The sequence below is a fragment of the Notolepis coatsorum genome (assembly GCF_963971535.1).
Source record: "Notolepis coatsorum genome assembly, chromosome: 12".
Taxonomy (NCBI): Eukaryota; Metazoa; Chordata; class Actinopteri; order Aulopiformes; family Paralepididae; genus Notolepis; species Notolepis coatsorum.
Window position 1 is genome coordinate 81,946,911 of NC_140176.1, and position 13,163 is coordinate 81,960,073.

The 13,163-nt window shown below is 46.4% G+C and overlaps 1 protein-coding gene across 4 annotated transcripts in view; it reads left to right on the forward strand.

The window, feature by feature from the left end:
* Positions 1-13,163, forward strand: part of ncoa2 (nuclear receptor coactivator 2) — a 236,939-nt gene that overhangs the window by 128,320 nt on the left and 95,456 nt on the right. For all 4 annotated transcript variants that reach the window (XM_084326053.1, XM_084326055.1, XM_084326054.1 and 1 more), the window contains exons 5-6: positions 1,851-1,954; positions 7,160-7,337. In XM_084326053.1, coding sequence (XP_084182179.1) covers positions 1,851-1,954; positions 7,160-7,337 — 282 coding nt within the window. The remainder of the gene's footprint in view (positions 1-1,850; positions 1,955-7,159; positions 7,338-13,163) is intronic.

The following is a 13,163-nucleotide window of genomic DNA, read 5'->3' on the forward strand; positions in this document are numbered from 1 at the left end:
GTGTGAGCTGGGTAGTGTAGTTTTATGAAATGTAGACCTCCATCGAGGGCCCTGGGTCTCCTCTTTCTTAGGACTACAACTATTTCATGACGGCTTCCTGTCCTTCCGTCTAAATCGTCTGTTTTTCTGGTGCCAATGCGCTGAGATTTTTTATATAAGCTCATATTTCGCTAATAACACTTCAAATCACTGGTAAACAAATGTAGTGCTGAAAATATACATGGGGTTGTTAGGGTCTTGTCTACATTTGAAAAATAAACGCAGCAGGGCAGCAGAGGGCCAGAGGGGGATAAGTTGGGCCGGTGGGGTGCAGTCGGAGTCACACGGAGGCCCCAGGACTGTGAGTGATGGCTCTGTACTCGGGGCAGCTGGGCTGGTTTTCTGGGCCCTGCTGGGTCTGCAGAGGGCCCGCTTCTGCTCACATCATTAATACTGAAAGAGATAAATATGTGCGTGTGTGCGCTAGTGCACGTGGTCACACAGCAGGGGAAAACCCTCCCATCCCATCCCTGTAGTCGACACACACACACCCCTTCCGTTTCTTAAGAAAAAAAGGCATGGATTAGTTTGCTTTTCCACCTCATGAAAATTTCCCTCAACATATGGTCGGCCATCACCTTGGCGCGGTGCGACAATCAAATCCCCCTCCCCACCACACACACACACACACACACACACACACACATATTCCTTCCTCTCATCACCACCTCTAAAAGTAGGGCAGCCTGTGCTCTGAACATAAGGCTTCTCTGCACGGCTATTAACCCACTCACTCACATGGAGGGATATGGAGCGTCATGCTGCAGGTAAGAAGGGGGCGCATACTGGATCCTACCGCAGTATACACTCCATATGTTCCCTTTAGGCCAAGCTAATACCCTAATAACTTAACGTTTCTGCACACACAAAAATGACCGGAGATGAAAGTGATTTAGTAGTCTGACTGAGGCTATATATATATATATATGTTTTACTGCCGTTGAGACATTTCCAATGCGTTACATGTGAACGTGTCTGGCGTGTGTCTGGGCCATGTCTTTTGACAGGATATAACATAATGTGGCTTGTGTTACCTGCACTGTGCAGCCAGCCTCCTGCTCCAGCCACATACAGTAGCCAGCTCATATGGAACAGCCGTTGTTTACCCAGTCAAATAGGTTGATGTTCTCCCCATCTTTCAATTAAAATGCTCTTGTTTTTTTTCCCTCCTTCGTCTCGACAGCGCTATCCATCTCACGGCGTGGCAACCATGCGCCCAGACGCTCATTTACCGCAACCTTTAACCCCCGCTGGGTCGCGAAGTGGCAGGGTTTTTAACTCCATGGCAACGTGTATTGAGCGTGAGCGCCTTGTGGCAGGAAGCCGCGCCGTGTTAAAAGATCTGGTTCACAAGTGTGACCTTGTTTTAAAGCACACGGGACCATTTCAAAGGCAAAGAGAGAAGTCATTTTATGGCGTTTTGACAACCGTCTTCTCGCTGATATCAGTCTTGCGTTGTGTCACCGGTTCTTGTGAATTAGGCGGCTGTGGGCTTCTGTAGTCGTTTTGACTTCCGTTCTGGAAGAACAAGCCCGGGTAGCCTCAAATAGACCCCTTTCCAAAAGACTATTTCCAAAGTCATCAAAAGCAAAACTCTTGCTTCCGTTTCACAAACCGCTTCACGTGTCTTTTGAGTTGAGGCTCTTTGGTGTTTACGGCCCCTTGCATACCTGGCTAGACTGTCATTACATCACACAACATGCACACCATGTGGGGAGAAATGCACCTTGAAGACTGATGTAAAGATCCATGCTTCCTTGATTTGTGTTTTTGTTTTCTAAAGCTTGCATTCTGATTGGCTCTCTTCACAGAAAAAGCTGCAGCAGCCAATGAGGAGGAGGTTCAGAAAGCCGACGTCTCGTCGACGGGCCAAAGTGTGATTGACAAAGATGCCCTGGGACCAATGATGCTGGAGGTGGGCAGAGCTTCTTCTCCTTCAGATGGCAGAGATGCTTGATGTCACAGTCGAGATACTAAGACTTGAGCTTTATTTATACCAGGGATGCACCAATGCCGCTTTTCTTACTCTCAAACCCTCCCTCTTGTCTTGATCCTCCAATTACAACTGTCGTGTCCAAGGGAATATGACAGTTGTGATTGGAGGATCAAGACAAGAGGGAGGGGCTTGAGATAGGAAAATTCCAAATACTTAGTTAGGGATAGTTCTGATTTTGGAACCCTGTAGCCATGTTTGCTACAGTACTTACCAATGGTGATCAGTAAAGTATTTCCTCCGCCGAATCCATGCTATTCCTCATACTAGCTGCGGCTAGTTAGCAACAAACCAATACAAAGTCAATGGTGTCATGCTCCTGTCTGTACAAGCTCACTGACAATTGTGATTTGTGATTTTGGGAGCTTGACCCCATTTGACTTTGTATTGGTTTGTGGCTAACTATCCGGGGCTAGTATGAGGAATAGCATGGATTGTGCTGAGAGAGGATTCTACTGATCACCATCGGTAAGTAGCAAATAAAATCTGCACTATCCCTTTTAAGTATCGGCTGATGCAGAGCACCGATCCATTAACCTTACTGAACAGTAAAGACGTTGACCATTAGTTTGGGGTCACTGGGTAAAATGAAATGAGATATTATACATTTTTCACCATTAGAGAGAATTAACTTCTTTCCGTGTGCCAATAATCACTATCTGTGTACCGTGTGTCCTTAGTTTATACCGGTGACCCGTTTGACTGTGTGTAGGAACACATAGTAGGGCTTTCTCACATCAGCATTCAGACTGGCAATCAGTTTACCTCCATTTCAGTGACAGTGGTGCCTGATGTTGCAGTACACATTTGTTTTTAATAAACATTGAAAGACTGACCTCAGAGTGGCATCTCAAGACAATGAAAACATTGTCTCAGAAAAAGCTACAGAGTACTGTACCGTTTTCCTGAGCCCTCTTCCAAAGAACGCCCCTTTTCTAAAAGAGGATATATTTCACCACTTAAGTCACAATTAGGATATAATGAGGAGAGCCGTCCTCCGAGAGCAGGCGCAGCAGCAGTGGCCCAGTCTGAGTGTGTCGCTGTGCAGCATGAAGACGGCCAGCATCTTGTGTCTGCTCTGGAATGGCCGTAAATCACAGAGCCGGGCAATGGCCCCCGTTGTCCCACAGAGGACCAGTGAAGTGCTGACGTCTAATGGCAAAGAAAGCAACAGCCTGGCGGATGAATCAGTCCATTCACCCTCCTCCCTCCCTCCTTTCTCTCTCGCTTGCTTCCCCTCTCTCCCTCTCCCTCCCTTCTTCCCTCTGTTCTCTGCTAGTTCTGTGCTGTCATGGAATATTTATAGCTCTCCTGGTTCGCCGTCACTGAATCGACATGCTAACTCGCGTCTAAATATAGCCCCAGCACTGCCTGCATGCTTTCCCATCTGTCAGCAGCCCCCAAAACACAACGGCCGGTCCATTCACACCCGCTCTACCCCAACCGCCCCCCCTCCCCAAGCCTGAGCTCATTACCGCAGACAATGGCTGCCGACAGGAAGTGCGCCCACGTGGCCCTCTGACCCTATCCTCAAGTCTCTCCGCTGCCCAATCCCGTGCCAGCATGGACTGACGGAGCAGCTCCTGAGAAAACATTACTCTGTATTGCTGTTGGCTTAACCCTTCGGTGGCGGGCCACTTGTTCTCCGTGGCAGCGCACAGTCCGCACGCCTTGCATAGCATGCCCTACGGCGGTTCTGCGGGGGTGATGTCTCCTTCAGTAGCCCTGGAAGGAACATGGTTCTGTACAACACATCATCCAGGGGTGATGTCTCCTTCAGTAGCCCTGGAAGGAACATGGTTCTGTACGACACATCATCCAGGGGTGATGTCTCCCTCAGTAGGCCTGGAAGGAACATGGTTCTGTACAACACATCATCCAGGGGTGATGTCTCCTTTAGTAGCCCTGGAAGGAACATGGTTCTGCACGACACATCATCCAGGGGTGATCTGCCCGCGGCCCGGGGCGCATCCCGGGAAAGAAAGAGAAACAAAAAAGACAGGAACAATACGAAAACAGAAAAAAATACATGCAGTCCAACCAAGCAGATAGAGAAACAGACAGACATAATACACCAGTCATACTACAATACAAAACCAGCTCATGGATTGTTTATGGCGAAAAGGTGGGTTTTGAGCATGGCCTTAAAGGTCCGTAGAGTGCTTGCAGATTTCAAGTTGAGTGCGAGAGTGTCGGTGCTGCGACTGCGAAAGCCCAGTTTCCCTTAGTCACCAGTAGGAACATGGTTCTGCACAACACATCATCCAGGGGCGATGTCCCCTTCAGTAGCCCTGGAAAGAACATGCTCCTGTGGCTAGAACAGAGCACCAGACCTATGTAGCAGTGCTGGTCTGTGAGGGCTGAGTAATCTCGCACGTTGTCACCCAGAAGGCCTTCTGGGTGACTCTTTTAGACTGCTCTCTGTGTAGTTATGCAATGTACTGTCTGAAAGGGTCTTGTTAGCTACAAAGGTACTGGGAGAGAGGTGGAGAGAATGAGCAGACCGAGAAAGACTGAGAGGAGGGGGCCCGTTAGACTAGAGTTTGTACATGTGTAACAGTTTTATTTGTGGCCATCTCTGCTGTGTGTTTAATCGGGGGTCATTGTAAATCAGTTGGCCAACACTATTATGTAAGAGTGTCTGGAGGAAGGCAAGGCCTGGGAGTGTTTGCTCTGTTTCTGTTTGCTCTGCGTGTCCAGTACATGGCCTTTCCTCACGGAACAGACTTACACAACCATGCAGTGTTTTGGTGCGACATCAGGGTTCTCGGGGCCCTTTTCAGCTGCAAGTGTTTATTTATTATATTATTGTAAAAAAAATGTGCAGGTGTGGGAAAAAAAACTCTCTTTATAGACGGGTTTCTCATCCACGTCGGACTCGAGCATCAAGGAAAAAAGGAACGTAATCCTGGTCAGAACAACGTGACAGACTAATATTTGCATTTGTTAGCCACGCTAGAGATCTATACAATCATTCCATGCCAAAGCTAGCTATGTAAAAGGTGAAAGACTCTCACAGCTATGTGGCAAACATTATAATTATTTTGATTACAAAATTATATTCAGCTATTTTAGTTTGAAACAACTTAGTCAGGGGAGTGCCAGGGTTTCTCCGTAGAGCCCCGTTGTACTTTTTTTTAGCACAGCAGCTCGCACAAGTAGGGGGCAACTCGGTCACATGCTTCAGCGGGTATTGCTGATTGGTTTGTGTTTACAAACAGAAAAACCGTCTATAGAGATTTACCATTTCTTAACCTGAGCCGCACTCTGCCCCTGGTGTCCAGGGCTTAAGGGTTGGCTTCAAGGGCTAACGGTTGGCGTCGAGGGCTAACTGTTGGCGTCGAGGGCTAACGGTTGGCGTCGAGGGCTAACGGTTGGCGTCGAGGGCTAACGGTTGGCGTCGAGGGCTAACGGTTGGCGTCGAGGGCTAGCGGTTTGGCGTCGAGGGCTAGCGGTTGGCGTCGAGGGCTTAACGGTTGGCGTCGAGGGCTTAACGGTTGGCGTCGAGGGCTAACGGTTGGCGTCGAGGGCTAACGGTTGACGTCGAGGGCTAACTGTTGGCGTTGAGGGCTAACTGTTGGCGTCGAGGGTTTCAGGGTGTTCCATCACTCATGGAGGACAACACGCAGTTCATTGTTAACTCTTAAGCAGATGTGAGGAGCAGCCTCTGCTGGCAGGAGTCCTTTGTCTTGACACCAGCGCGCTCCGTTTTACAGCCACCACATTCTCATTCTTCCCCCTGAGGGCCCTGAGTGATTTGATGGCCTAATTGACACCATCTTGTGCGTAATGGTTGACTCGGGGCTGTATTCTTTCAATTAGACACTCCTCCTCCCCTTTCTCATCTCCTCTTTCTCCTCCTCCCCTCAGATGAGTGACTTTCTTGCCCTCTCCTATTAACTAAAGTCTGTCACGGTAGACTCTGCTACAGAGGTGCTGCATGAGCTCTACATGCTACCCAGGCAGGGTTTTTCTTTATTCTTGACGTACTAGAGGAGCATGACGATCCCCTCGGACACGGTTCCATACACGATTTTGAGATTCAATGTTATCGTGATATTTATTTTTTTATTAAAGGTGTTATAGATTTAAAAAATTGAGCTTTTTAGAAAGGTACAAAATAAAAGTATTGCTTTTCCCCCAAAATAATTATGTTGCAGGTCCAATGTTGTTGTTTACATGTTGCACACATGTGTCCCATCCCTACTTCAATGAAGAACATAAAAAAAAAATGACATTCTCAATGCAGTTGGTGTGATTGAGATGTATAATAATTAAGAAATAATGGATGAGCTGATATTGCAAAACTTAGTTTGAGTGTTTAAATAGGGTGGTTTCAGTGGAATTGTTTAGCTAGGGAACAACGTGCAGCAGTTTGTCTCCTGTTGCAGTGTCTTGCTAATATCAACAGCTATAGCGGGGACATCAAATGTAAGTTGATTTTAGAATGTTTATGCTGTGGAGTTGAAACCGTCCGTACGTCGAGGTGGCGCCCGGTTCTCATGAACTGCTCTGGCAGCGCTGCCGGGATCCAGGCAGGTCTGCTAGTAGAGTTGCCACAGACCACCAAAGATGTTTTAAGGCTTAGTTTTTTTGAACAAATTAGACCTTAGCTCACCCTATGCAATTAGCGGGTGTAGTGTAGAGGCTGGGGGACCACAGGGGAAGAAACGTGTCTGTACTCTATAAGGCTGTCCCCGAAGCCTGTTTTTGGGATTCGAACTTCGTCAGGGTTTTTTCGAACGAACGTTCAAACCTTCGTTTTTAATTAAAAAAAAAATGTTTTAAATGAAAAATATATTTTTTCAAAAAAAAAATTTATTTTTATTTTTTTTTAATAAATATCCTCAAACTAAATACTCAATTTGAATAAAGTGATTAATCTGATTAAATGAGGCTTTCTTTTTTTATTAAATCAACTTTCTTTAATGAATATAACTTAGCAGTTTTTTTTAATACTATAATATTAGTGTAGCCTAATCCACCTCTCTCAACCCACCTCTTTATCCCACCCTTCCTCTCTCTCCATTCTCTCTACCTCCTCTCTTTCTCTCTCAACCCCCTCTTTATCTCCCTCTCTCATCTCTCCCCTCCTCTCCTCTTTCTCTCCTCCCTTCCTCCCTCCAGGCCCTGGATGGTTTCTTCTTTGTGGTCAACATGGAGGGCAACATAGTGTTTGTGTCTGAGAACGTGACCCAGTACCTGCGCTACAACCAGGAGGAGCTGATGAACACCAGTGTGTACAGCGTGCTGCACGTCGGGGACCACGCCGAGTTCATCAAGAACCTGCTGCCCAAGTCTCTGGGTGAGAGAGCCTCACTCACACAGCGTCCACCTCCACCTCTCTCTCTCTCTCTCTCTCTCTCTCTCTCTCTCTGTCTCTCTCTCTGTCTCTCTCTCGCCTCTCCATCTCTCTCTCTCCACCTCTCTCTGTCTCTCCATCTCTCTGTCTCTCTTGCTCTCTCTCTCCGTCTCTCTCTGTCTCTCTCTTTCTCTGTCTCTCTCTCTGTCTCTCCATCTCTCTCTCTCTCTTGCTCTCTCTCTCCGTCTCTCTCTATTTCTCTCTCTCTCTTGCTCTCTCTCTCCGTCTCTCTCTATTTCTCTCTCTCTTGCTCTCTCTCTCCGTCTCTCTCTCTCTCTCTCTCTCTCTCTCTCTCTCTCTCTCTCTCTCTCTCTCTGCTCTCTCTCTCTCTCTCTCTCTCTCTCTCTCTCTCTCTCTCTCTCTCTCTCTCTCTCTCTCTCTCTGCCTCTCTCTCTCGCCTCTCTCTGTCTCTGTCTCTCTCTCTATATCTGTCTCTCTCTCTCTCTGCCTCTTTCTCTCTCTGTCTGTCTGTCTCTCTCTCTTTCGTTCTCTTTCTTTCTTTTTTTCTTTCTCCTCCTCTCTCCTCTCACTCGCTCTCCCTCTCTTTGAGTGTGTATACACGTTGTGCACGTTCATATTTTGGCTACTACTAGCTGATGTTCCGGTTACTCCGTCTCAGGGCCCCACACTGACTGTTGTGTCTGATTGTCCGTAGGTTCTAATTTAAAAACAAACCCATGGGATGGCAATATCATCCGTCATCATCAAAGTGTTATAATGAATGTCTGTAAACGCCCTCATTGTCTCTCTCACTCTATCTACTGCATTCGGGGTCTCAATAAATTTTTCTTTGTATCTTATATTATTTACCGAGGGCAGTTTTCTGAGCATGCATGCTTTTTTTTAACGCCCTGCTGCGCGCTCACAGTTCCACACACTCACAACCACAGTCCTACACTGGTGGGCCTACTGAGCAGCTCCCAGTGGTGCAGACCTGCAGATGAGGATTAAGTCCCTTGCTCAAGGGCACATGAGCGGTATTTCTACTCTTGCTGATTTGCTTCGCTCTCCCTCTCCCTCCTGTACCCGCCTCTCACCGTTCTCATCCAGAAGGTTCTCCTTCATCCCTTCATCCCCCAACTCCTCTTCTTTTTTTTTCTCCTTCGCTCCCCCATCACATATCCTCTTTTCCCTGTTCATACTTCTCAGCCCGAACTTTGGTTGTTTCTACTCCTCTGCCCTCCCTCCCTCCATCCTTTTTCAGCTAATTAACTTGCCTTTTTTCATCTCCTCTCCCCTGTCAGCTTTGCTCCTTTACACACACTCGTCTCATGCCCTTCCTTCCCCTTCTCTCTCTCTCTCTCTTACTCTCACCACTCTCTCACCTACACAAGTTCCCATTTTCATCTTCCCTCTCCGCAATTCTCTCATCTTCTCCTGAGCTAGGGCTGGGCGACATGGGAGAAACATAGCAAATTAATCGGAAGGGTTTATATATATATATATATATATATATACTAGGGGTGTGCAAAGAATAATTGGTTCACATAAGAATCGTGATTATATCTCTACCTTCAAAATTGATTCACCAAATTCCAAAAGTCATATTCACATTCTTGTTTTTCAGTCTTGTAATTGATTACTTTTGTTTGGAAAAGTCAGACCAGAAGTCTTGATGTTGTTGTTGTTGCTAGCAGAACACAGACTGCCCCGCTTGATGAAAGCAAGAGTTCAATGAAGGACACACAGGATTTTTTAATGTTCCGGGGAAGAAGGAGCTTGAAAAACTACAAAGAAATGTTTTGGGAATTCGCATGACCATCATCATCATGGCTATCATCACCCAAAGACGAAGGAAGTGGGGCAAGTAGCAAACTTTCCGGTCAACAAACATACCCCGACCTGTAACACTTTTCGGAACATCTAAGCCAACTCTGAACGGATGAAGAAAATAACTCTGTCCATCTGCGCCCGCCGTTGATAATGAACATTTTCAATACAATTGAGCTACACAGTCATTCGTCGATGAATGTGAATAACGTTACCGACCTCGTAATGCCAATAACGCCACTAATGCCACAATGTTAGCCGCTATGTTAGCCTGGCAACTTTCTCGCCCCCATGGAAGTATAATGAGAACCTGGCCTCGCAGTGAGCTCTGGAACCGTCCTCTGTGTCACAACTGCTGGAGCGGATCAGGCAAAACCACTGGGTTCCTCCCACCACACAGCCACATCACAGGCCATGCCCCTGAGCAGAAACAGAGGCTACTGCAGCTGCCACCACACCAGCTGAAGACTGACGTGGATACGGAATAATGTGTTTTGAGATGGTAGGCGAGGTTTAATTTCTTCAACAAAGTTGCCCGAGATCACATGGAAAATATCACAATAGATCCAGAACAAAAACCACCATAAAATCCACATATGCAACACTCCCAGACCTTCCCCAATGAAGATGAGGAACGACTCACTAAAAACCTAGCAATAGGGAAAAAAGCACCACAGGCGGTGTGGAGGAGAGAAAGCTCAGATGGGCTTGTCAAAGGGGGGATCCCCCAACAGGATGTCGGTGATAATATAGTGTTGCTATGGATGATGGCTGGATGGAGAATAGAACAGGTGAATAATTGGTATGTATATACATTTCTTTATTTCTTTATTTCAGATCCCCATTAGTCACTGCCTCAGCAGCGACTATTCTTCCTGGGGTCTGGATCCAAACATACAAGTATAATCAATAAAACAACATAAAAACAAAACAAATATCAATAAAACACCAATAACATATACAAACAATTATAGAACATTAAAACCAATCAAAATACAAACTAGACATACAAACAAATATGTATGCCAAATGTTCTAATATAGAACAATAACAAATATCAATTTGTCAATTTGCGGCTCCAGAGATGTACTGAGCAGTTTTAATCACTCGCTGGAGTGCCTTCCTGTCCTTTAGTAGTGCAGTTTCTATACCAGACCGTGATTGAGCGGTGATTGAGCCGTGATTGCGCTGGTAATCTGTATATCACCACACTATCATTCGAGACATCCACTCAGAGAGACCGGGACAAGCGTTAGGGTCTTGGACTTCCTGACTGGCAGACCCCAGGTGGTGAGAGCAGGCAACTGCACCTCCTCATCCATCACCCTCAACATAGGGGCCCCCCAGGGCTGTGTTCTGAGTCCCCTCCTCTACTCCCTGTACACACACGACTGTGTGGCTCAGCGGAGTAGCAATACAATCGTCAAATTTGCTGACGACACAGTGGTGGTGGGCCTGATCTCTGCCAACGACGAGAGGGCCTACCTGGAAGAGGTCAAGGTCCTGGCGGGATGGTGCCAGGAAAACAGCCTCTCCCTGAACGTCAGCAAAACAAAGGAGATGATTGTGGACTTCAGGAGGTCGGGGGTCAAGGACTACAGCCCCCTCAGCATCGACGGGGCACCGGTTGAGAGAGTCAACAGCTTTAAGTACCTCGGAGCCTACATATCCGAGGACTTGACATGGACCACACACATTAACAGTGTTGTGAAGAAGGCACGACAACGCCTCTACTTCCTCAGGCGCCTAAGGAAGTTCCAAGTCAGCCAGAAGATCCTTAAGAACTTCTACTCATGTACAATAGAGAGCATCTTGACCGGCAACATCACCTCCTGGTTTGGGAATAGCACTGCACAAGACCAAAGCAGACTACAAAGAGTGACACGTGCAGCCGAACGCACAATTGGAGGGGGGCTCCCCACCCTCCAGAACATTTACTACAAGCGTTGCAAGGGCAAGGCTAAGAGAATCATTAAAGACTCCAGTCACCCGAACAACTGCCTCTTTGAACTGCTGCGGTCAGGCAAGCGATACAGGAGTCTCAAGGCGAGCACAGAAAGACTCAGAAGAAGCTTCTATCCCCAGGCCATCAGGCTGCTAAACGAACAATGAATGAACACTACACAACAACAACCACCAAACGCACATAGCACACACATCCACACGCACACACTCACTTTAAACAAACACACTGTAGCACCCACTCCACACACTTATAGCACACACCCACTTTAAACAAACACACTGTAGCACCCACTCCCCACACTTTATATTTATGGATGAAGGATTGCACTACAACTCGTACACCTTACTGTAAATTGTACCTAAAAATTGTACCTCATCCCATTTCTGCTTTGCACTAGATAGTACTGTACATTAGTACACTGCATAGTATTGTGTATTGTATATTATATGGTAACTCAGAACATTGTACATATGTCTATACCGAACACTGTGACCTCATTTTCTTCTTCTAAATTCATGCTATATTATGTTATTATGTTATTTGATACTATCTTGTCTAGCACAGTCTCTGGAGCGTAACAGTAAGAAGCATTTTGTATGAAAGTATTCTGTACTTCTGTATGACAACTATTAAAGAACTTGAACTTGAACTTAAAACAACAAATATCAATAAAACAACAAACGAAGACATCTCAGAGAAAACTAAAACGTGCTCAAACAACATTCCATACACTCATACTCTAATACTCCTCATACATGCAATGAAACACATTTACATACATACATGGTAGCAATAGTATCTGAAGTACATAAGAACATTTTAAAGAAAAAAAGCATAGGAATACGAGCGTTGGTGTGAAAATAAGAGAGGCTAAAAGTCGAGGCTCGGAGTTCAAAGTGAGTCACATTCCCCAGCGGGCAGGAGAACCGCTCGGATCCTGTTGAAGTAGAGAGCGTGCACGGTTAGACGCCGGTCAACTGGGGGCGACGTAGAGCAGACCCATTGCACCTGTGGTAATCCGATCCGGTTTGAGGTAGAATATCCGCTGCAGTCGACGCTGTTTGCCACATCAAAGACCGGCGCAGGGAAGATCATACCAACTTGGCCATCACACCACCTTGACGGGCCCAAAGGGGGCAGGACCAGGGCTGGCTGTAGACCTGTATATATCAACACACTATCACTCGAGACATCCACTCGCAGAGAGACAGAGACATGGGGCAGACATGGGAGCAATACATACATGTAATATAAGCATATATATTTTTTACATTTTAAAATTAATGTAATAAATAGAACTAAGAACAAAGAGGCATAGGAATACAAGCGCTGGTATACAAGATGGAATACAAGAAGATCATATGGCTCGAGGCCATTTCCCCCGAGGGGCAGGAGCACCGCTCAGAACAAGTTGAAGCACAGCGGGCATGGTTAGACTGAAGACGGCATGAAGCAGATCCATGGTGCCAGTGGTGCTCAGATCCAGTTTGAGGTAGAACGATCGCTGCAATTCAAGATTGTTTATTGTCATGTGCACAGTTAAACAGACAGTTTGCTGTACAATGAAAATCTTACTTTGATAGTCCGCCCTTCACACAAAATCACACAATACTTAACAAAAATAATTTACAAAGCGAGTGCTAGGTGGGGGGCGGCTAGCATTCACAAGCCTCATGGCCTGTGGCTAGAAACTGTTTGTCAGTCTCGTAGTCCTGGCTTTCAGACTCCTGTATCGCCTGCCTGATGGCAGGAGGTTGAAGAGTCTGTACTGTCCTTAATTATGTTATGTGCTCTCCTGGTAAATGTCCTGTAGTGAGGCGAAGGCGGCTCCAGAGATGTACTGAGCAGTTTTAATCACTCGCTGGAGTGCCTTCCTGTCCTTTAGTAGTGCAGTTTCCATACCAGACCGTGATTGAGCGGTGATTGAGCCGTGATTGCGCTGGTAATCTGTATATCACCACACTATCATTCGAGACATCCACTCAGAGAGACCGGGACAAGCGTTAGAAAAGCTCCCATGATGTCTGCAATCA